Source organism: Corapipo altera, unplaced genomic scaffold, assembly GCF_003945725.1.
Source record: "Corapipo altera isolate COAL_440 unplaced genomic scaffold, ASM394572v1 0, whole genome shotgun sequence".
Lineage (NCBI taxonomy): Eukaryota > Metazoa > Chordata > Aves > Passeriformes > Pipridae > Corapipo > Corapipo altera.
The window spans coordinates 27,617,701-27,641,216 of NW_020884872.1; the positions used below are offsets into that span (position 1 = coordinate 27,617,701).

General features: G+C 39.4%; 2 protein-coding genes across 3 annotated transcripts in view; one reads left to right on the forward strand and one right to left on the reverse strand.

Moving 5' to 3' along the window:
• Window positions 1–22,997, forward strand: part of ST6GAL2 (ST6 beta-galactoside alpha-2,6-sialyltransferase 2) — a 175,555-nt gene extending 152,558 nt beyond the window's left edge. For both annotated transcript variants that reach the window (XM_027640882.1, XM_027640879.1), the window contains exons 3-6: window positions 2,514–2,611; window positions 5,653–5,754; window positions 6,850–7,024; window positions 17,874–22,997. In XM_027640882.1, the coding sequence (XP_027496683.1) occupies window positions 2,514–2,611; window positions 5,653–5,754; window positions 6,850–7,024; window positions 17,874–18,139 (641 nt within the window). In that variant the 3' untranslated portion in view covers window positions 18,140–22,997. The remainder of the gene's footprint in view (window positions 1–2,513; window positions 2,612–5,652; window positions 5,755–6,849; window positions 7,025–17,873) is intronic.
• LOC113946044 (pinopsin-like) overlaps window positions 13,253–23,516 on the reverse strand; it is a 74,480-nt gene continuing 64,216 nt past the window's right edge. The window contains exon 4 of the mRNA XM_027640894.1: window positions 13,253–15,177. Coding sequence (XP_027496695.1) covers window positions 14,950–15,177 — 228 coding nt within the window. The 3' untranslated portion in view covers window positions 13,253–14,949. The remainder of the gene's footprint in view (window positions 15,178–23,516) is intronic.

The following is a 23,516-nucleotide window of genomic DNA, read 5'->3' on the forward strand; positions in this document are numbered from 1 at the left end:
GGGGGGGGGGGGGGGGGGGGGGGGGGGGGGGGCACGTGGGTAGGGGAATTACATAGTCCAGGGAAAACCGTACAATAAAAACGTGAATTGTCGGTGTTTTTCCACTCCACTTGATCCCAGAGACCTACCGTTGTGACGGACCTGCTTCTAAAGTCATTCTTTCCAGGATTCATAGTCTTTACATTCTCCCACACCTCACCACACTCACAGAACAGAATTTCTTCCTTATATCTAAACTTGCACTCTTTCAGTTTAAAACCATTGCCCCTACATTGCCCCTACACATCCTTGTAAGAAGTCCCTCTCCAGCTTTTCTGTAGGTCTCCTTTAGGTACTGGAAACTACTGTAAGGTCTCCCTGGAGCCTTCTCCTCTCCAGGCTGAACAACCTTAATTCAGCCTGTCTTCATAGGAGAGGTGCTCCAGCCCTGTCTGATCATCTTAGTGACCCTTCTCTGGACTTGCTACAACTTAAAATGGAAAACGGAAGCTCCAGCATGTTTGTATTATTGAAGTTATACTTCCCCCTGCAGAGTCCAGATAGTGTGTGTTATAGCTGAGTTCTTGACCGTGCCTTTCCACCTTCTCTCTAATCCTTGAAAAAGTGATAGTCTGACCACAAAGAAGAAGTTAAGAATGCTCTTTATCCCTGTGCATGCACAGCTGTAGGGGAAGACTGCCCTCTCCCAGACCTGGCACAAGGGCTACCAGCTCTTGGTTGAAAATGCAAGTGAACCTGACAGTTTGGAGGCACCAGAGGCAGCCAGTGGTGCTGCTCTGTGGACTCAGCCTGCCATTCCTGCTGAGCACCTCCATGTCCACAGAGGCACGGCAAAGTCAGCAACAGCTGGGAAAACACTCCATACATGACTTCTGGGTTTAGGGCTGTACACCCTTGGTTGATGACACTGCTGCAGGCAAAAGTCCTTACTTTCAGAACTTAAGATGGGTTTACAAAAAAAAGATGGAGAGGGGCCTTTTTATGCAGGCCCCTGATAGTGACAGGACAAGGGGGAGTGGTTTTAAGCTAGAAGAGGGGAAACTTAGATTAGATGTTAGGGAGAAATTCTTTACTATGAGGGTGATGACACACTGGAACAGATTGACCAAAGAAATTGTGGATGCCCCATGCCTGGAAAAGTTCAAGGCCAGGCTGGATGGAGCTCCAAGCAACCTGGTCTAGTGCAAGGTGTCCCTGCCCATGGCAGTGAGATTGGAACTAGATGATCTTTAAGGTCCCTCCCAACCCAAACCATTCTATGATTTACTCTCCAAAGGGGAAAAAAGGCATAAGAAAGCAACAGCAAAGGACTCTTCCCTTCATAGGCCTTTAGCTCCCTCTTCTGTGTTTCTATTAGAAACACAAGCTAAAATGTTAATTTATTTTCCACCTTTTGCCCTCCTTTCCCCCACCTCTCCGACTATTTTTAAATCATAGAATCAGCTGGGTTGGAAGGGACCTCCGAGATCATCAAGTCCAACCCTTGATCCAACACCACTGTGGTTACTAGACCATGGCACTAAGTGCCACATCCAGTCTCATCTTATAAACCTCCAGTGAAAGAGAATCCACCGCTTCCCTGGGCAGCCCATTCCAATGCCTGATTACCCTTTCTATAAAGAATTTCTTCCTAAATGAAAGTAGGTATGGAAATACTGTCATCTCATGACTAGGCTTCGCAAACGAAGATTTAGGAAGGCTCTATCCACGTTTGTTACAGGCACGCTGGTGGCTTATGAGGCCAATACGAGATAGACATATCCGATTGCAAAAGGCACAGCAGAAAGACTCCTTAGGTGGTATATTCAGCAAGACACGATTCTTTCTGCATTGATTCAGCAAGACAGAAACACTCCCATCGTGATCATGCTGTTTAATGAGAGAGCCAGTTATTTTGGCATCATCAGGAAGTAACAGGGATCTGTGATCAAACCCCAAACTTCTAAGATCTTTAAAATGGTTTTTGTGTGTGAGCAGATATGTGGGCTGGCTTCCCTACAGAGGCTCTTTAAGACTGAGTTTGAGAATAAGTACATGGTATGATTAATAGGCTTGGGGTAGTCTGGGATTTTCAGGTGTTACAAAATACTGTGAAACACAAGCTTATGGTTAAGCATTGTTATTCATTCAAATGTGCAATTAGATTTCTTTGTAGTGTACATGCTTTTGCATGGAATAATTCTTTGTAAATTTTGTGATAGAAGTAGTGAGCAATTGTCTGTACTGGGTGTACTAATAATCTTCCCACATTAAGTTTATCCAATTAAGAGAAGTATTTAAGTATTGCAAGCTAAATTAATAGGCGGTTCTGAACTTGTTTTTCACTGGCTTTTACATTAATAACATATGGCAGATGCAAGAGAATTTTGTTTGCGCATAGTAGAATGTTTATCATCCTTAAAATATCAAGATTAGGAGAAATGTGTAAATTTTGCACTGGTTTAGATAATTTGTTTTAGTTTACTGTTATATATACTAAGAAAAACAAGTTACCCCCTCATTTATGCTCCTAGATTCTCATGATGCCGTTTTAAGATTTAATTCTGCTCCAACACGTGGCTATGAAAAAGATGTTGGAAATAAAACAACCATGCGGATCATTAACTCTCAGGTAAGATTTTCCTTTTGTGAATTCAAGTCAATGTCACTTCTGTACAATATGACATTAAATTAATAACCTTTGAGAAAGTGTTGGGTAATCTGTGAAGCTGCTAGTGATTCAACAGTCATGATGTAAAAGGTAAAAGTTTTCCCTTACAGGGATATTCACACTGCTGTCAGTGTAGAGTGATTGCAGTAGTTACTTGGTAGCCTCATTTCAAGAAGTGGTTTGTAAAGTTTCTCATGTGTCCTGCATCTGCAAAGGCTCTGCAGGATGCCAGAGCTGTCAGTATAGAAGACCTTTGCCACACTGCCTGGAGGATCTTCACAAAATGCGGGTTGTGGTGATCCCAAAGTTCTTTTCTCATATTTTCCAGTTCCCCAATTATTTTCTTGCTGGAAGGCAAAAGAAATGGAAACTGAGTTGTCTTAACATGTAACTTAAGTCATCATTCTTCAAAAATTTGGAATGAACTAGTAAAGAACTTTAATGTACACTAATTATTACACATTACACATAAGGCGAGTTTGTTCATCTGAATGGAAACAGAAAATGGGATTTTCTGCATATGAGTGTCACCAAATAACTGTGCATTGAGCTACAGTGACACCTTATGGTTGAGAGTAGTTTTTCAATTTTGAAAAAGCTATTGCCTGAATTCCAGTCTTGGGCAAACCAAACCTCTTTTCTCTTCATGAAATGTAGACAAAAAGCAACAACAGAATTACTGTGAAATTTTATGACATATTGAAATGTTTACTTAGTCAACACCAATAGTATGGTTGGCCATGTAAGCATGCTCTGCGCATACTGATTCTTGCTGAAGGAGAACAAAATTTTCAGTTACTGTGATTCTTATGAGTTCATTTTTTTCTTCCTCTTTAGGTGAGTGTGTTCTTTGTGTGCACAAACTCATGTTCTGTGCCATTGTGATCTGGATTAAATATGCCCCCTTTCTTTTGTTTGGGGAAGAAAGCAGAAATATCTTATTCTGGCTTTAGTGCTGAAATTGGTGTATCAGAGAACATGGATTTTCATGTAAATGATTTTACTTTTTTGGGTTTTGTTGCTTTTTTTCCTTTCCTTGATGGTTCTCTGTTTTAGTGTTTGCCAAAATGTCCTGGTGCTGACCATGCCTGAACTCGTGCTAGGCAAGGAGAAGAGTTTAGAAAATTCTTATAATTGACTAGACTCAGTAGGCTCCCTGTAGCAGAAGAGAGAAATGCTCTCAGGGAGTGATCTGAGCTTTGTTAGGTCTCCAGCGAATTCTGAGACATTAAATAGTTAAACTAGCTGCTCTCCACTGCTACAGGGCAGACTGGGGTCCTCCTGGCTCCCAGAGCTGCTGCAATATGCTGCCACTGGAGTGGTAATGGAGGATCCCGTGGTCTTCTCTTCTGCACTGTATAAGGCTTACTCCCCGTAAGAAACAGAAAACAGGGCATGCTGAAGTTCTTGCTGGGTCAGCTCACACGGCTTCCTCACAAGTGCTTGTATTCCCACCACCTTTCTGCACCTTCAGAGAGGTCAGAAGCCACCTGTGATACTCTGGCCACCTGCTGAGAAACTAGTGTTGTCCTCTCCAAGAGTGAAATCTGCACAGGCCACGTGATGAAAGTGGCTTTCCCTACCAGTACTGAAGCTGGGTTACCTATACAGGTTTACTGACCCTCCTTTCCTCCTTGATGTTGAAAATTCCTATATTCACTTGATAAAAAGACTGCTGTGGCCCACTTCCCTCATATTCTCTGCTGTCAAAGCCCAAAGGACATGAAAGAAGACTATGCAGCCACAACACATATTGTTATTGCAGGAAAAAACACATACATATGAATGCAGACTCACTGAGAGCGAAATTTGTGTGAACGCTACCTCCAAAGGGCTCTTGCTTCCTGAAAGGCGAGTAAGAGCTCCTTTGTGTGGTAACTCTGGAACCGAGCTTTTAAAATCTTGACCTTTTGGTCTGTTTACTCTGTACTCTCAAAAAAGGAGTTTACATTCTGAGGTGAAAACTGCTCTGAGAAATGGAGTTGGGGATGCTGATAGCAACATGACTAATTCTGTTCTCATTGTAGAAGGCTGATGGAAATCATTAAGCTCAAAGTTTATGGTAGGGAAAATATTGCTATGGCAACAATATTGTTTTTCTGAAGAAAAATATGCATAATCAAATACGACTCATTGGATCCTAAAGGGAAATGAAAATGAATATGAATTTATTTGTCTGGAATCTTGATTAGTTTAACAGCTGGAACCAAAGTCATGCTGTTTCGACTAATGCTGAAATCATTCAGCTTGAACCTGCCTGACATTGGAGGTACCAGGGATCAAAGAGATCTGGTTACACATGGAGGGTTCTGGAAGGGGTGAGCCAGCAGGAGCGAAGAGTAAACTTCCAGTGGGGTAGGAGGATCAGGCAGAGTACCAGGAGATGCAGGAAGGAGTTATTTGAAAGTAGTCGATTTGAGCAAAATGACAGTTACTTCAAATATAGCCCTATTGTGTGCCTGCTGTTGGAACTGTTTTTTTAGGTATACCAAGCCTGTACAGTCATGGTCTAATTTGCCTTTCTGGAGTTACTTGAAATGAGACTGACTTGCTGTTGAAATGAGAAAGCAACCACAAAGTTGGTAGGGGGTGGGCAGCAGGAAAGACATTACCCTTGGGGGCTGTAGCCCTTCAAAGAAAGCTGCTCTGTGTCTAAGAGGATCCTGCAGGCGGTCTTAAAATAATGTACCTTTCATTTTCAAGTTCCAGAATACACGGTAATGTTGATATACAATTATGCATCATCTCAAGTGGTCCCATCACATCCCTCACAGATGGAGAGTAATTCAGCATACTGCCAATTCAAACTGTCATGACTGCTGTTTATGGTTAAACTCTTTTTTTATGTTTTCTTAACAAAACCAGATGCTTAAAATCCACCAGAACTAAAGAAGAACAAATAGCAACCTGGGTAGGACTGTTTATTTTAGATAAGGATTTTGCATTTTTCTGGATCCCATATGCTTTTAATGGTGTCCAATTCTTTACATCTATGTTTGCAGATTCTCACCAATCCAAACCATCACTTTGTTGACAGCTCCTTGTATAAAGATGTTGTCTTAGTTGCCTGGGATCCTGCTCCCTACTCCGCAAACCTGAATGTGGTAAGATGTCCGCTTAGACCTTTCTTTCCAATCAGTTGAAAGCAGTGGAAAAAATGAATGTATTTACCACTATAGTCTCCTTGTTCTCACTTTTCACGATGAACCCCAGGGTCTGTCTTCATCTGAGAGGAGAATGCTATTTCTTCATGAATTGGTCAAAGCTGGTTTATTGATCAAAAACTTTTCTGTAGCATTTGTCCTAGAATGCACTGTTCTGAGATGCTAGGATAGATAGATGATGGCATTTGTGTGAAAAAAAACATTGTTATTTTCACATAACAGTGAGTTTTCTGTGTGCTTGCCAAGGAGGAAACATTGCTAGATTTCAGAAGGAGGTTTTATCAGGAAGGGTGAAAAATTGCATCCATTTTTCCCCACCTTCCCCTCTGCTTTCCCAAACAAAATACATCCTAGTGAAAATCTCTTCCCCCTTTCTCAGGCCTCGTCCTCCACTAGTCTTCCCTTTATGTCCACTGTCACACAGCCATCTGTGCCCTGCCGTCCACCCCCTCACTGAGAGCAGCATATGTCCACCTGGTTGTCACTGGGGGAGTCTATGCTTTGGCTGTTGCTGCAGCTCCAGTAGACAAGTTGATCTGATGGCTTTTGGCACAGGGAGCTTGGAGCTGAGCAGGCTGCAAAGTAGAAAGTAAGCCTTCATCTGCTGAACTCCCTTAGCAACAGATGCTAGAGGCTGCCTGCCTCCTACACAGGCTGCCATCAGTCTGCCTCATGTGCTGCTGCTGCCTCCGGCAGGGACAGGGACACTTTCAGAGGAAGATTCACCCTCAGGCCCAGATCTCACGTCACGGCTCTTTGAACCCCTTCTTTAATGTGTATCTGTGAGGGGGAGATAGGGTTGGCTTATCCCACAGCATTCAATTATTTATTGGGAGTCTATGAAGAAAGAAAACAGAATAGCCCAGAGTGAGGAATACCTTTCTAGCAAAAACATCTACCAGTGCAGGCTGCTTTTGTACCCTTGCTTGTGTTCTGCAGAATCCAAATGAAGCCCGTTTATGTTATTGTACATGTAGTGTTCAAAACACATTTGATACTATTAGATTTAAAAACATCTTACTTTTTTCCTTCCAGTGGTATAAGAAGCCAGACTACAATCTGTTCACTCCCTATGTACAGCATCGTAGGAAGAATCCAACCCAGCCGTTTTACATCCTCCATCCAAAGTTTATATGGCAGCTCTGGGACATCATTCAGGAGAACACTAAAGAGAAGATACAGCCCAACCCTCCTTCCTCGGGGTTTATTGGTAGGTTTATCAAAGATGGTCCCAGTAGACATGTCAGATTTTAAAAAAATTAAAAATGTGTGCATTGCATGAGGATCAACTCCATACATGTGTACTGTTTGTTCTTGGTGCTCTCTATAGAAACAATGACTAGCAAAAACACAGAGTATGAGAACTAGAAAATAGTTGAGTGAATTGATGTTCTGCTTTCTTGCCCTTCACATCCATAGTTTGCATACCATATCTCTAAAACATTCATATATCTGTAAGAAATTTGTATTATTCCATATTAATTTATGTGTTGAGTACCTACTAAATTCTGAAGTTCTTTGTTGGGATCATAAAGCAGAGATGCATCAGACAACAAGAGAAAGCAAATGGCAGATCATAGAGGATGAAATCAGTGGCAGGCCAAGCTGTATTCCCTACACAAGCCAAGTACTGGGATTTCTCATGCCCTGTCATGGTTTCCAGTGCTCATTCTGAGCACTTCTCTTTTTCTCTTAAAGCAGTAGAGTTTCGCTGTATTTTTTGGTCCTTCCTTAGTATTTCTTGGGGATAATTTGGCACTGTGCCCACAATTCATACAGCAGAACAACTTATCTGATGCTCAGCAGGTGCTGATCATGAATGTCTAAAGGACTCTAGTGGAGTAGCAAGGCTGAGTCAGAGTCATTCTTGCGCCTGCTTCTAGAGACACAGAGGGCAGTAGAGCTTCAAATACCCTCTTCCACTTTAGAAACTCCATCCTTTCCTCACTGATATTGTGATATTGGTCTGTGTGTTTGCTGCAGTCAGAAAATGTTCTTTTTATACTTTTTATCTGAATCTGAAAGCAAAGACACCTGAGATTGCATCTGATAAGGGAATACCATTTTTGAGCATTTATTTTGGGTTCTGTATGCAGTAGTGGCATCCTAGGATATTGTGGAGCATACCAAAGGCCTTAGAGAGGGTGCTGAAGCTCTCAGAGAGATGACATGAAGGTGTCTGGGAGATGCCCATCTATGACCTGAGTGGGTTGTGCATACCTGGAACATGAGTGGAAAGAAAAAGAGGCCTTGTGTGATGTAGGAGGGTGGCTTGGCAGCTGGTTACTTCTTGAAGTGAGATTTTTTTTTTTTTTTTGGAACCTGCTTGTGAACATTCATAGGGAGAAGACTGCTCACATGGAATGATCTCACCAGCTGCATTCACATTTTGCAGAAGTGCTTCTTGGAGCAATGAAGTTGTTGATAAAAATAGGTTAACAGCTGCTGATCATAAGAATAGTGAAGAGGATCACTGTGCTGTCAATCCGTACTTCCACCATACATAAAAAACACTTCAAAAGCTTCTTTGAAGAAATGGAGTTAATTTCACTGTAAGAACAGAACAGTAATCTTCAATCCCAAATCTAAATGTTACTGACAAAAAAATATCCTTCAAGCAGAGAAAGCTTTGAAAATATCAACCATTAAACAAGCAAAAGCATTAACAGCAACAGCCTCCTTCTCTAGTGGGAATTTTCCTTATATTGTTCATTTCCAAGGGGCAGTGCTTTTTTGGAAATGCTGTCACTAACTTTTGAAAAAACAAGACAGTAAGACAAGCTTGTTGGGAGTTAAATCCACCTCCTGTGATAGCTAGCTACTGTTATGATAGATGCATTTTAAATATTTTATTAGGGAGAGGCTTCCTATTTTGGTTACCATATTGAATTGATGTCTATGCATTGCACAGGTAACAGTCTAAACTCAGAGGTGGCACAGAAACAGCAACTGTGTATTGTCAAGAGTGGACATAAAGGACAGGATAAAGCATAGAAAATATAATGCAGCTGGGCAGAGATCTGAAAAGTCACGTTAGTCTTTAGGTCAGGTATCTCTCAATCATTCATGCAGCAAATAATCCAGTTGGAACTGAAGCTAGCAGACACAACTGAGTGCACTTGTATGAAAGGGTTATCCTGAATACTGAGCTTCTACCTAATTCTTATAAAATATCTAAAATTAATTCCTATAGAATTAATAGAAAGATTGGGTACGTGATGGCCATCATAAAATGTATCTTAATTTCAAGAAGGGAAAATTGTTTATTAAATGGCCACACTAATAAATTAACCTGTGCTTAGAACAGCTATATGAAGGAAAATAGGCTGCTGTTTAATAGAGGGTATGAATTTTCACAGACAGAGATATGCATTCCTGAATCTAAGCAATTTATAACATGGACCATAACGATCCTAATATCACAGAAAAGGTTAAAAAAAAGTTCTGAGTTAAGTGAGACACTTTTCTTTCAAGCTTTTTAGCCTCCAGTAGACCCAGTTTACAAAACTGGACAAATATGGATAAATTAAAACATGGAATGACACGTTTTATGTTTTTCAGGAATGTGAAGCATGCTTTAGCTTGGTCTTACGTGGTTTCTTCAGTAATTACATTTTTCACCTGACAATTGTATGTATTTCTGCCTCTTAGCACTATTTTTAAGAAACTGAATCTTCCCAAAGGGAGGATACTTGGTGGAATGTGTGCTCACGGTGTTCTTCTGTAGCAATGAGTCAGCATCCTTCAGCATTGACTGATGTCAGGGGAATCTCTTAATGTTGTTAATAACTGTATTACAGTACTTGAGTCATAACATTATTAAGTCTCTTGGAAAAGGGGCTAGTGGGTTATCTGTGGGGAAGAGGTAGTCTCTAGCATGCTTTGACTTTAGAGGAATGAGAGAAAGAGTAGAGGTAGGACTTTTTCCCTGGTTTCTTCATCATGTGGGAGCTAGGGAAAAGAATGGGTTTTTTGCATTTCCTTTGAGCTCTGGGATGCCCTGTATTTGCAAAAGTTCTGCCTGGAACCTCTGACTTCCCAAAACCCTACTAAATCAGCTCTGCACCAGCATGTTGCTTAGGAGAGGCAATAGCATTGTGGTAGCTGGTGGTTGGGGTGAGGGAAGCACAGTTCATGTCCAGCTGTAGAGGGAGGAGGAGAGGATGGGGAGAGAAATATGGCACAGACTGGTTGTGGGGTAGGTTGTTTTTTTTGTTGGTAACAAAAAAAAATCAAACAGGTTCCAACAGGGTAAACCGAACTTTTTATTTTAATCTGAGAGTCTTTTTTGGTTTTTTTTGGTTTGCTTTCTGAGACACCAATGTGGACTTTTGCTGGCTTGTAACTTTGCCTTATGTGGCATGTCATAGCTAATGTCCCTCCTCATTATATATTATTTACTCTTTGTCTTCCTAATCTAATCCTATAAGAGCTTTGAGAACCCATTCTTGCATATTTTTGCATCATTTTTGCAACTGCTGCCTTCATGCTTTTAAACAAATCCCTGCACAGTATTCTCGTCATCTTGCATTAGCATTGGGCCATTACCATGGTGGCTTTTCGCAGTTAAAGTTGTTGGTTCATGTTTGGCTGAAAAATGGGTTTGCTAAATGAGTATTGATATGTTTACATCTCGTCTTGGGTGGGATGGTACATTAGCATTCAGAAGGTTGGGGGCTTTTTAATATGTCTAGATTTGTTGGCTTTTTTTTTTCTTTTGCTCCCAAATCAAAACACGGACTTCATAGATTTTTACATTTTAGGTTGTCTGTGTTAAGTAGTAGTCTTTGTTATGTATTATAGCTTTTAGCTTAATATACAATCCACTGAACACAAAATAACTAAGCCCAGATTACTTTATTGTTGGGAGAAAGGAAGTGTTGTTTGAGGCTTTACAGCTGACATTACAGTTTTAACAGTTACATGTCATTAATAGTTGATAACATTAATCTTCATTTGCATGCATCAAGACAATAGTACAAGCAAGGCTATCATTACACTGCAACATTATCAGATCATTCTATGACTAAGAACTTAAATTTAAAATGGCTTCAGAGAGCATGTTGAACAGAAGTATGTAGCTGATCTCCAGCTCTGCTTAGAAGAAAATACACTTGCATGAACTGAAAGAAACAATTAGACATACTAAGAGTTGCCTTTATTGCTGTTACTTACTTGGCTGTTTTATCAGCAGTTGGTGAAGGAACAGGATAGTGCTTACTCTTTCCAGCTCAGTGTTGTTCAAGTATTAGCACACAATAAATAATACCTCCAGTACATAAGCTTTAAATTGTTCTTTACTCTAACAAAAAGCACACTGAAATTTGAGTATCTCCCACTTCCCAAAATACAGACATAAAAGAGCAAACTCTCCTCTTAAATCACATAAAAAAATCTTTACTATTCTAGTGTATCACCCAAAATTGAATAATACATTTAAAATTATATGATATCATTGGTCAGCATTTTCCAGTCTATGCTCATATTACAGAGTATATTATTGTGATTAATGTACAGCTTTTTGCATTCACCATTAAGTGATAAATATGTAATTTTCTAGGTCTACTATGTAATGCAAATATTTATACAGCAAAGATGACAAGTCTTACACAGTTTATTAAGCTTAGGCACAGGGCCATTTGGTGACAGTTTTTCAATAAATAATTTGGTTTTCTTGTGTTTAGTATTTGTCACATAGTTAATGAACTAAACAGAGGTGAAGGAACCCTTTTTTTAGAAACACAGTATTTTAAAAAGCCAGAACTACTTTTACTACATGTTCCAAAGAATAACTCAGGCACATTTGGCCCAGTTTCAAGGAGTGATATATTTTCCTTTTATACTTGCAATCCAGTCAAGAGAGACTACAGAAGTAGAGTAACATATAGAAAACTATACATTCTAAATGCTCTATGTTTATTTGTAATGCTTTCAAGTGCATAGATTAGCAAACACAAATTTACTAGTGTGTCTAGCTAAATTCTTTTCTGTAACTAATCTGTGGTGTTCATGAAATGAGACACAATATAATAATCAGATTATGTGTATCGAAATGTTTTCAGCATCTCTTACATTTTGTTAAAATGATTCTACATTCTTCCTGAATGCTTGAATTACACTTATTATTCCAGATGCTTTCATACAGCATCTGTTGAGTCAGGTGTATTAAGCTGTATTTTATTTCTTTGTAAACTAGAGAACTTTCTTATTTAAATCAGTGTGCTAAGCACAAAGCCTAACTGTACTATACAAGATTTGTGTTGGAAAATCAAAACCTTTGATTTTGATTCAAATTGCCAAGAACAAATTGAAAAACATTTTCTGCTTTTGATTAGAATCCATAGTATATGTTCATTTATATAAATCATCCATGCAAGGAATTTAATTGTCATTTAATTCTGGTTTAAATGTTCTCAGTGCAGATTGTAAAAGCTCAGTTTATTTGTGCCAGTTGGACTGAGTTTAAACCATACCATACTTCCTAACACTATAGATATCTACCAAATAGGAAAAAAAAGTAACACATCTTTCTAAGAATTTTGAAATACTAATATATAATATTTTGAAATACATAATACTGTATTAGCATCTAATATTGTACTGTTATAACAAAGCTGCCATTTGACTGTTTCTCTGACAACCACATAATTTCTTAGGAATAACACATTTTTTAGTATTTTTAAATGAGTATTCTGTGCTCACAATCCTTTTTTTTCACAGTGTGGTATTCTTCTGCTGACAGCAAAGGAACTTGTGATACCTATCTCAGATGTGGGTAACTGCACCACTGGCACATTTGGTCACACCTCGTTTTCATTTCTTCTCACAGTGCTCCTGGAAAAGCCCATTATAGTACTTTTTCATGAAGTTCCAAAAGCTACTTACGTAGGAGAGTAGAGGAGAAGGTTCTTGATAGCAAAGCTCCAGACTCTTAGTTTCTGTCTAGTCACAAAGTTCCCTGTAAGTGAACAATTCATCCCATCCTAAAGGAGACATCTAAAATAAGTCTGAATTCTGCCCTAGAAATACCTGTCTCCTGCATTGTCTGTAAAGAATGCTTTAGATCAGCAAGGTCAGAGATGGGCATGAACATTTCAGTAAGATTAATTCTGTTCAGACTCTATATGATGTTGGGACAATGACTGTCTCATCCTGATTATTAATAGCTCCTTACGTCATGTGTAAACCAGTCTGTGCCTTTTTGTATTTAGTATGTGCATTGACTGAAAATTAACATAAGGACTGTTAACAAAGGCAAATATTGAAGTGGAAATGGAAATATGGAAATTGTTCACCCTACAGGCTATCAAACAATGCTGTTCTCATTCATACTGATAATCCTGAAGGAGTGTTGAGATATGAAACAAACTCCTAGATGAGGTTAAATTGATGTGAAAGTACACAGACAAAAGAAAGTATATAGATGTGTACTCCATGGGCAGTACAGGGAAAGGAAATAAAACAAGGCACACTTGGACACTACAGGTTAATACCTGTGGGAGAAAATGCTAAGAAATTCAGCCTCAGAAGAGAAACCTAGGAAGCAATAGTACAGAAAGAGATGTGTACAGATAACAAATAGAAAGCAACATAGGACTTCTCAAGAATAGATGGCCAAGCAAAACGGGTTAACAGAACCAAGATTAAGTCAGTAAGCAGTCAGGCACATACCTCTTCTTTATCTTTTAGACTGCATCCAACACATAAAAGTTCGAACATAATGTAAAAAAAAAATTTGGGGGTTATTTAAGTGCCAAAAAGCTATTGGCAATTTAAAAAAATTCTTGAGATCACTGAAGGTGACCTTTAGGAGAGAAGGGAAGATGGGAAAAATGAGTTGTGAGGTAGATGAAAATATAGACAGCTTGGCACACTTATACCTGCTGGATACAGGTGTCAGTAAATCACTGTGATGTTGTTAAAACCAAGCAGAGAGAAACTGAGTTTAAGAGTGGTATGAAAAAACATGGGATGGAATGTGAGACCTGTAGTCTGGGGAGCTCTGTTGCCAACCCTGTTTTAGGGAATTAAGAAAAACAAGCTAGACATCACATTAGAAAGAAAATAGAATAAAAACTGAATATATCCTAGTACATGGACTAATGTAAATGTCCTAATGTCTAAACTGGTGCTATTCTTTTAAAGATGCTCAATTAGTGGGGTTTTTGTGAACTGAGTTTGCAGTAATAGCTCTACAACACTAAGACTGTCCTATGTGGAGGGGGATTCACATCCTTCAAGGCATGAGACAGAAATTAACCCATTTCTTTCCTGTTTGTAGAGAGGACTGTATTCACACAAAGAAGATGGCTGGTTTGGATGGTTGGCTGTACCACAACCACCCTTGGTCTCCTTGGCTGGAGGTCATTGGTGTTAGAGGGGCTAAAGGAAAAAGTGTCTGGGGCTGACCACCATTTTTCCCCAGAGTAGGGTTTGAGCATTTAATGTGTGCATGAGGTCTGGAAGTATCAGGAGTGTTCTTGTTTCCACCAGGACGGATAAGCCTCCAGCACAGGGACACTGCTGAATGTGGTAATCTCTACATGTTGTTGTAGCTCATCTTTGAGTTTGCTGACCCTAGACTTCAACACAAGAATGTGCTGTAAGTTAGCTGTTACCACTCAGAAACTAGCTTGTCAAGTCACTGTCTTTCCTCCTGCCAAACATCACTGTCCAGCTTTAGTGAAAATGTGAGTGGACTGTCAGAAGTTACAGTTATTTATGAGCAATGTAATCTGAAATCTCAAGACATGCACTAGATGGAAGAAGGCAGGAAAGGTAAGGAGCTAAACTAGACAGCCCAACGTGTCTTTTAGATTGATTCTGGAGGGCGCTGAACCAAAGATCATTAAAAACTAAAACGCTACCACTTGTAAGTCCTCCTTTAATTAATTTACAGGAAAGCCAATGATACTGTTTAAAATTTTGTCATTATGGAACCATACCTGGCAGTTATGTGTCTATCTTTACTCTTATTAAGGAGATTGTGAAAGAGTCACAATTTTTGTTCTTGACAGTTTTCCAATCCCACAAATGGCAACTTCCTTTATTACTTTTAAAGTAAGCTTAGTGATGTGGCAGTGAAATAAAACACACTTTGGTTAAGGCTTGTACCTTCCATCAGAGCCAATTTTCCTAAGACTGTGGTGGTATAGCTTTTGAAATTGGCTCCAGGCTTGGCTCTGAGTGCAGGAGAGAAGTCACTTTACTGTCTCTTTCTGGATATGGTTCATTATTGCACACATTTCCGCCATCCATCCTTTGATTCAGCTGGATGACAGTTACCTTGGAGTGGCAGGTGGGCTCTCCATTAGTGGAGGAAGGAGATTGGCAGTGGAAAAGCTGACGAAAGCATTTGTAAAACTGAAACAACAAAAAAAAACAATTCAAGACATAGGTGCTTGGCAGGCTACAATTCATAGCATCTCTATAACACCTTCAGGGCAAGGAAACATGGTTTCTTAAGCTTGTATCTTTTTCTCAAATAGGGGTTAAATATTTTTTACCATGAATATGTGTTTCTTGCTGCTTAAGACTGAAGTTCACTTAAATTTGTTAAATTCTTTAAAATTGATACACTTAGCTCTTCTAAGACCATAGATTCTGTAAAGGGTAAAGCTGTAGAACACTATAAAAGATTTTCAGAACCTTTAGTTTATGATAAAAAAAGATTTAATCACAGAAGTAATTGGTTTACGGTTACTTCACACATCAGGCAGGGAAAAAATCAATTTTGATAATCTAATGATACACAGCAGGGAGAACATAGGGTTCTTTTCATTAGGAAGCCATTGAAATCTCTGTGTTCCCAAACTGCAGACTAAACTTCAGAAAATGACTCTGCTTAATTAGTGAACCAGAATGATTTTTTTTAATTCATTTCACTTCTGAGATAAACACATCATGCAGTGGGTGAGCAATTGGCTCACAGGTCAAGCACAGAGGGTAACAGTGAATGGGGTAATGTCAGACTGGTGACCAGTCACTAGTGGGGTAACACAGGGCTCCATCTTGGGTCCTGTGCTCTTCAACATCTTCATAAATGACTTGGATGCAGGACTGGAAGGGATACTAAGCAAGTTTGCAGATGACACAAAACTGGGAGGAGCTGTTGACTCCCTCAAAGGGAGGGAGGCCCTGGAGAGAGACCTCGAGAAATTAGAGGACTGGGCAATCACCAACCAGATGAAGTTCAACAAAGGAAAGTGCCAGGTTCTACACCTGGGATGGGGCAACCCTGGATTACATACAGACTGGGGTATGAGATGCTGGAAAGCAGTGCCACAGAAAGGGACCTGGGGGTCCTGGTTGATGGCAAGTTGAATATGAGTCAGCAGTGCCCTGGCAGCCAGGAGGGCCAACCCTGTCCTGGTGAGCATCAGGCAAAGCACTGCCAACTGTTAGAGGGAGGTGATTGCCCTACTCTGCTCTTCACCGGTGCAGCCTCACCTTGAATATTGTGGCAGTTTTAGGCACCACAATATAAGAAAGATATTAAGCTATTAGAGAGTGTCCAGAGGAGGGCAGTGAAGATATGAAGGGCCTTGAGGGGAAGTCATATGAGGAGTGGCTGAGGCCACTTGGTCTGTTCAGCCTGGAGAAGAGGAAACTGAGGGGAGACCTCATTGCAGTTTACAACTTCCTCATGAAGGGAAGAGGAGGGGCAGGCACTGATCTCTTCTCTGTGGTGACCAGTGGTAGGATCCAAGGGAATGGCTTGAAGTTGTGTCAGGGGAGCTTTAGGCTGGATATTGGAAAAAGGTTCTTCTCCCAGAGGGTGGTTGGGCACTGAAACAGGCTCCCCCAGGAAGTGGTCACAGCACCAAGCCTGAGAGAATTCAGGAAGTGTTTGGATGATACTCTCAGGCACATTATGTGACTCTTGGGCGTGGTCCTGTGCAGGGCTGAGAGTTGGACTCGATGATCCTTGTGGGTCCCTTCCAACTCAGCATATTCTGTGATCTACCCAAAACACCTCTGATGTAACAAGAGTTACATCAGTTCTCTTCTGTAAGTGCCAAGTGAGCAGAATTATACAGCTACCTCCTCTGAGAGCTGATACTCATATTCAGCAGATAGGGATACCAGTAGAGCAACAAGTGTTTCAATACATTTTCTACACAAATTTATTTTTTAAGTGAAGTCTTTAAAAAAATAAATGGTGTCCAAGACTTACTTTATGTTATTTTCCTTTCACATGGCTACGTGAAACAGAAAAGGCTTCCAGAAGCTGTGATTGATGTGAAAGTATTGCAGTTTAGGCAGTGCTGTTGATCAGTATCTGGTATTAGTCCCTTTGAAAATGTGCAGCTGTAATAGTAAGATTTCTCTTGTTTCAAAGCTATAAGACCACAGTTGACAGTGCTGATGATACTTGGCCATTGACATGTGGCAGGAAATAAATATGTGCTGTCATTTTGTGGATTTCTCCTTGCTGAGCAGGAGGTGGTCTGGGGTTTTTTCGTTGTGACAACACTGCTCTAAGTAGAAATTCGCCACCTTTACCATCTCTCCATGATACTTTTCACAGAATTGTCAGAAGCTGTGGGCTTCTGTGCCACCACTGTATGGGTGATGTTTCTTTATATGCCCTTCTGCATGTATTGAGGCTTCCTTCTTGGCCATGCGTTCCTGCTTAGAGAGAAGTAAGTGGATGGAAAGTGAAATTGATTCAAGTTCAGACTAAGAAAGACCAACATTGTAATAAGGTGGAGATGTTTCAAGGATTCTTGTGTGGGATGTTTTGTGGACAGTACATAAGGTAAATGGGGGGAGGTGGGAAAGAGCAGTCTTCTCACTCAGGAGGCTGATGGTAAAATGCAAATCCATATAGGCTTTTTACTCTTTCTTTAGGGATCGAAATCTTTATGTATCAGGAACAAGTTCCTCTAATAAAAGGAACTATTGCTTCTCTTAATGATTTTACAGAGTTAAGTACTAACAAGGTGTGCAACAACAAAGGAAAGTGGGAAAGAAAAAGAAGATTGGATGACTGCAGGAAAAATTCTGCAAGGAAAATGAAACCTGGGGTTCACTTTTGTTTTCACTTCTTGCTCCAGGTATCCTCATCATGATGTCCATGTGTAATGAAGTACACGTGTACGAATACATCCCTTCAGTCCGGCAGACCGACCTATGTCACTACCACGAACTCTACTATGATGCAGCTTGTACCTTAGGGGCCTACCATCCACTGCTCTATGAGAAGCTCTTGGTGCAAAGGATGAACAAAGGTTTGCAGGATGATCTGTATCGGAAGGGGAAAGTCATTCTGCCAGGGTTCAAAGCTGTCAAGTGCCCCAAAAGAAATTTCTCACACTTATAGAAGTAAGTCCTTCAGAAACAATGTGCAATAAGGTACTACTGTCGTACTATAAACGAGAAGAGAATACTTGAAAAAACATATCCTAGACCAATCTAGTCTTGAGTCTATAAATTGTAATTAAGTAGCAGGCATGAGAAATACTTCTTTTCTGAGCCTGAGTATTTATTACTGCTTTGCAAATAGTTACAGAAAAAAAAGCAAAGGCTTAGCTCATGAAGGTGCAAAGGACATACTTAGGCATGTATCGTTGTTGGTGTGAGTGTCAGAATTTGTCGGTGGTCTCTTATGCCACATATGCTAGACTGTAATTTTTTTTAATGAACTTATTTAACTGTCAAACCTGACATTGTGAAACAGCCTCTATTATTCATGTATGTACAGAACGGCCAGTTGAACAACGCAGTGTTTCCCATGGCTTTGTAAGATTTTCAGACTCTCCCAGAATGAAGTAATTGCTACTCCAAGCTGTGCAGTCATTAACTGGAGTAGACTTTAATGCCTGGTCATATGCAGGCTCATTTACAGGCCTCCAGCTGTACAGGGGCCTTACGGTTGCTGTGAAGTCAGTGCAGTCAGAGGTGGCTGTACACACAGCCAAACCCATTAAACTACTGGATGTACTTCTCATGCCAGACTCCCATGCTCACACTGTCTGCAGAGGGAAGAGAGAAATGTCTCATTTCTTTAGAGAAAAACAAACATATTTGTAACACATTTAGGAAGAGAAACTAAAGGATTATCAGGAAGGTGTGAGATGGGCATGCTGCCTTCCCCCAGTCTACACAATACAGAATATCCAGAGAAAGCCAAGGGAGGCTGTGCAGCCCTCACACATCACACTGAAAGCAAGCATAGAGGGGGGGTCACCTTTCTGCAACAAAGATAGCATACAGGAATACAGACATTATTTGTTACGTATTTCACTGGTATCTGAATTAAAGTCACTTAATCACAATTTATTACTGTTAAGAAAGTAGAGGGAGCATTCTGACCCAAAGAAGACAATATCAGTATTTTTTACTTAATGTTTGAAAGACTGTACCCCAGAGAAGCTGTAATGCCTCAAAAAAGCCTGACTACAGATTGCATATGGAGATAGTTTGATATTTTCACTCAAAACACACAATGAGAATATTCTCTAAGGCACTTCTAAAAATATGCCTGATTGCTAATATATTTAAAACATTATTTTCCTTATTTTCCAAGACTTCCGTTTCAGATTTTCCAAGTGGCAGGATGTAAATGTTTTGTTTTTTTCAGTTTTTTGTTTTGTTTTTTTTCCCACACATCTGTACTCTGTCTTTTAGAGTGAGTTTAGCAGGAACGTGTGTACACAAAAGCACAGCTATATCCTACTCATATCCATTCAGTAAAAAAGCAGACAGCTCAAAGAAACATTGAAAAGAATAGCTGAGTGGTTGTGGTGGAAAGTATTTTTTGTGTTTTGACTTAAACAAAAAGACTTTTGCCAGAAAGGCAAAAGAATGCAAACAACATTAATGACTATTTCATCTTCAGTTGTAATGTAAGTATAATCACAAAATCCTTTTTCTCTCAGTCTGCTCTTTGGGAAGCATTATTTTCCTTCTTCTAAAACAAAGAATGTGTGTTTTACATAGGACTTAGCCTTCTTTTAGGGCTTTATGATGATCTTAAGATTCTTGCTGACAAAAATTATGTCCAGATGATCTAATAACTGTACTTCTGTGCTGTATGGATTGTTATGTCCATAAGTCATTTTGGTACATGCCAAAATGAATAGGTTTTACTTGTATTAGCCTTAGACTCTGGATATATTACATACCAATTTCTTTTTAATGTTATATGTGGTGGCAACTTTTATTCTTAAAGTTAATAACATTGTAACTTAATGTGTGGGGAATAGATAACCTACATAGAACTAATCTATTTTTCCATATATTTGGTACGCTGTTTGCAAAACATTCAAAGTCTGAACAGTGCAATCAAACAAGTCTCTCTCTGCTGTACACTGTGTTAGCTATGACATGTTTGTAAAGGAAAGGAGTTGATTAGCTTTCTAAGCCTAGTGAATATGCTACTTTTCAATAAGCAGGAAATTCGCAAGTTCCAAAGGAAAAAAATGAATATCACTTTGGCCTGCAACCACTAACTTTTAACTTTGATTTTCACAAAGAAAAATACTAACTGCATTGCTCAACTACTCACAGCAGGATTATGTAGTATTACTCCCTCAAAAATTTGTCAGTATAATCAACATAGCTGTTGTACAGAACAAGAAAAATTATAAAGTTTCATCTAACAAGTGCTAAGCATACCTACTTATTACATCATTTATATACCAATGCAGAACCAGGTGTGAGATGTTACAAGATGAACTATATATTTTTAATTTACTGGACCGCACATTCAAGCCCTCACAGCCAAAATCTTTTCTTTGCCGTATCCTTATTGTATGGCAGTCAGTCCTCCTTCCACAAGTGCAAATGTGGGTGCTGTAGCACCATCACCTCAGAACATGCCACAGAGCTGTGCTGCAAATGCTTGCTCACAGAGGAGGAAGACCAACTTGGGGTGCCATCCTTAAAAAATAAGCATCCCTCGTGGGGCTTCCCAACACTGGTTTCCACTGTGATGTTTCACTGGTCTACCTAGTCAAACACCTTGTAGTTGCTTAAAGAGCATTTTCTCTCCTACCTTCTCTTGTCCTCTGGTTTTTGGCACAAGTGCAAGTTCACAAGTTATTGCTGTTAAGACAGTAGAGAGAGTTTTCCGACAAAAAGAAGAGGATGTCAGCATTTTTTACTTAATGTTTGAAAGACTATATCCCAGAGAAATTGTAATGCCTGCAAAAAAATTTGTGTTTGAACTGCTAACTGAGGGCTCACCTCCACTTGCTGCAAGGGGGGAAGGGCAGAAATAAAGGGGAAACATAAAGGACCTGTGGAGATGCTCCCCCCACCACTGCTTATGCTCTGTCACAGTGGCATCATTGCTTTTATAAGAGCCCACCAAGTATTTCTGCATTAATGGGCATGTCCCCATCCCTTGTGAGGGCAGAGAGATCTTTACAAAGAATTGTGTTCAGTACATTAAAAACAATGAGCGTGCAACAATACTGAACTGTGTATCTTTTAAAAATAATAGAAGTGCTGCTTTTATATCTATATAATAAATGCAGGAATGTTAGAGGAAGTGCATTTTCTCACCAAGATCATGGGGCTTTTCGGGGAAAATATACAGGCATGGCTTTGTAGCTCTCCAGCGTGGTTGTCACACACTAACAGAGCAGAACAGCACTGTAAACAAGAGAGGTTTGCACAAACCCAGATTGTGAGGTGCATCATCAGCCAAGCAATTGCCTCTGCTATTGGACCCCTCAGCTCCCTTCACACCTGTTGCAGGTTTTAAATGTATGGAGTTTTACTGACAAGTAGGAACAAGTTGCCTTCAAACACTGTGGAGCCTCATTGCTGTGCCCTGGTGCTCTGGACAACAGCTGAAGTTAGCTGAAACAAACCAGAAACACAGCAGCAGCTTAAGGAAATGTGCTGAGTTTATGCTGAATTTCATTATGCTCCTTTTTCCCCACTGTGAATTCTATAGCTTTTCTGACTTGTGGTGCTCTGTCATTTTATGCATTCAGCCTTTGGATGGTAAATCAAGGTATTCTTCTGTTTATTCAAGAAAAAAAAAATCTTTTGCTTCATTTTGGGCCAAAATCTTTTTGCTAGAAAAAAACATTAAATTGTTCTATTTCTCTATAGTTCTAAAGGTTACTACAGCATAAACTCACAGTTCAGTCAGTCATTCCTTGGATTAAACTACTACATCTTTTTTTACCTTGCTGTGCAGTTTTATGCCATGGAAACTCTGGTAAATTCACTGACATTAACATTTTATAAGAAATAATGTACCTTTGGAGAGGAAGGGGGGTGATATAAACACTCTAATCTACATTCTTACTGTACAAATTTAAGTTAAGCATTGCTTGTCTTTAGTCAGGACACTTTCTTTGGTGAAGAGATCCAAATTCTGAATTTTTTGCTGTAAGTTGCCAATGTCAGGAAAACCAAGACAGTTTTTTTCTTAAATGAAGACAAGTGTCTACATTCACACTCTGTTGCACAGACTGAATACAGTCATTTTAGAGACTGATTTAATTAAACAGAAATTTAAACACACGTGTAGACCAATCCATAGTGGGGGTTTTAATGTCCTTTTTCTTCAGCAGTTTTTAAGGATGGAAAATGCCATTCAGACAGTGACACAAATGTACCATGAAAGGAATGTTAAATGAATTGACTGCAAAAATAAATGGCTACTGTTTTTCCCTTCATGCTCTCTAAAGTTGATGTGTATTGAATAAATGAAATTGTTCTTTGAAGTAGGTAATTCAGAAGCCTGTCACTAGAAAGTATCTGAATCTTTCCCAGCACAAAGCAGATATCTGATTTAATTGTTTGAAATTTAATGTAGCCCATGTCTGGGCATACCTGCATCATTGAATGAATTTTGACACTGCAGATGTCTTCTCTCTGGCTTAGTGATCAGATTCAGAATTTTGTTCTTGAAATAAGAGTTGTGTGTAAAAGCCTTACTTTTCTTTATATCATCTCATCACTCTTATAATATGTAGTCATTGAACTATTCAAATATAGACTGTGTACTTTTTTAATAGCTTTGAGAATTATTTTATATGATGATTTTTTTAAATGAATGTGTACTCTAATAACAAGGCTTAAGATTTTACAGGAGTCACATTTTTAAGCAGTGTTTGTATACATTTTAACACTTTTTATATTTTCTATTATGATTTTGTATATTTTTATGTATGCACAGTGTACAGATTTTTTCCTGTAAATAAAACATTTGTTTTCATTTGTTTACGAGTGCTGGTGTTTCCATATTGCCTTAAAGGAATGACACTGAACTGCTAGTGGAACAAAAGAGGGAAGGTGCCTGTCAGTTCTGCCCACAATTTCAGTGAAATCTCAAATGGAAATGGACAGCTAGTCTGACAAGTAGCTATCAGTAAACTACAGAAAAGTGGCAAATACTGTAAAGCCAGCTTTATTCTAAAATGAACATATGTAGCTGAGCAGGTGCACTAGGATTCCCTGGGAGAAAATATTCACCATACTGCTCTATATTTGGCAGTAGATTTCTTATGGTAGTCAGGACCTCTTTAAGGAGGTCACGCTCCAATGATTTGATGCTGTACTTGAAATGCTGGTAAACTTCAGCTAAATGGCTGTGCCACCCATTCAAGGAATCCATTCTCATAAGAGAAAAGAACAGACTTATTAATAAATTATTCATTAAAATGAAAACCAACTTAACAAAGGGAAAATGTAACTTGTCATTCAGTCTGGGATGATACCATATAATTCAACCA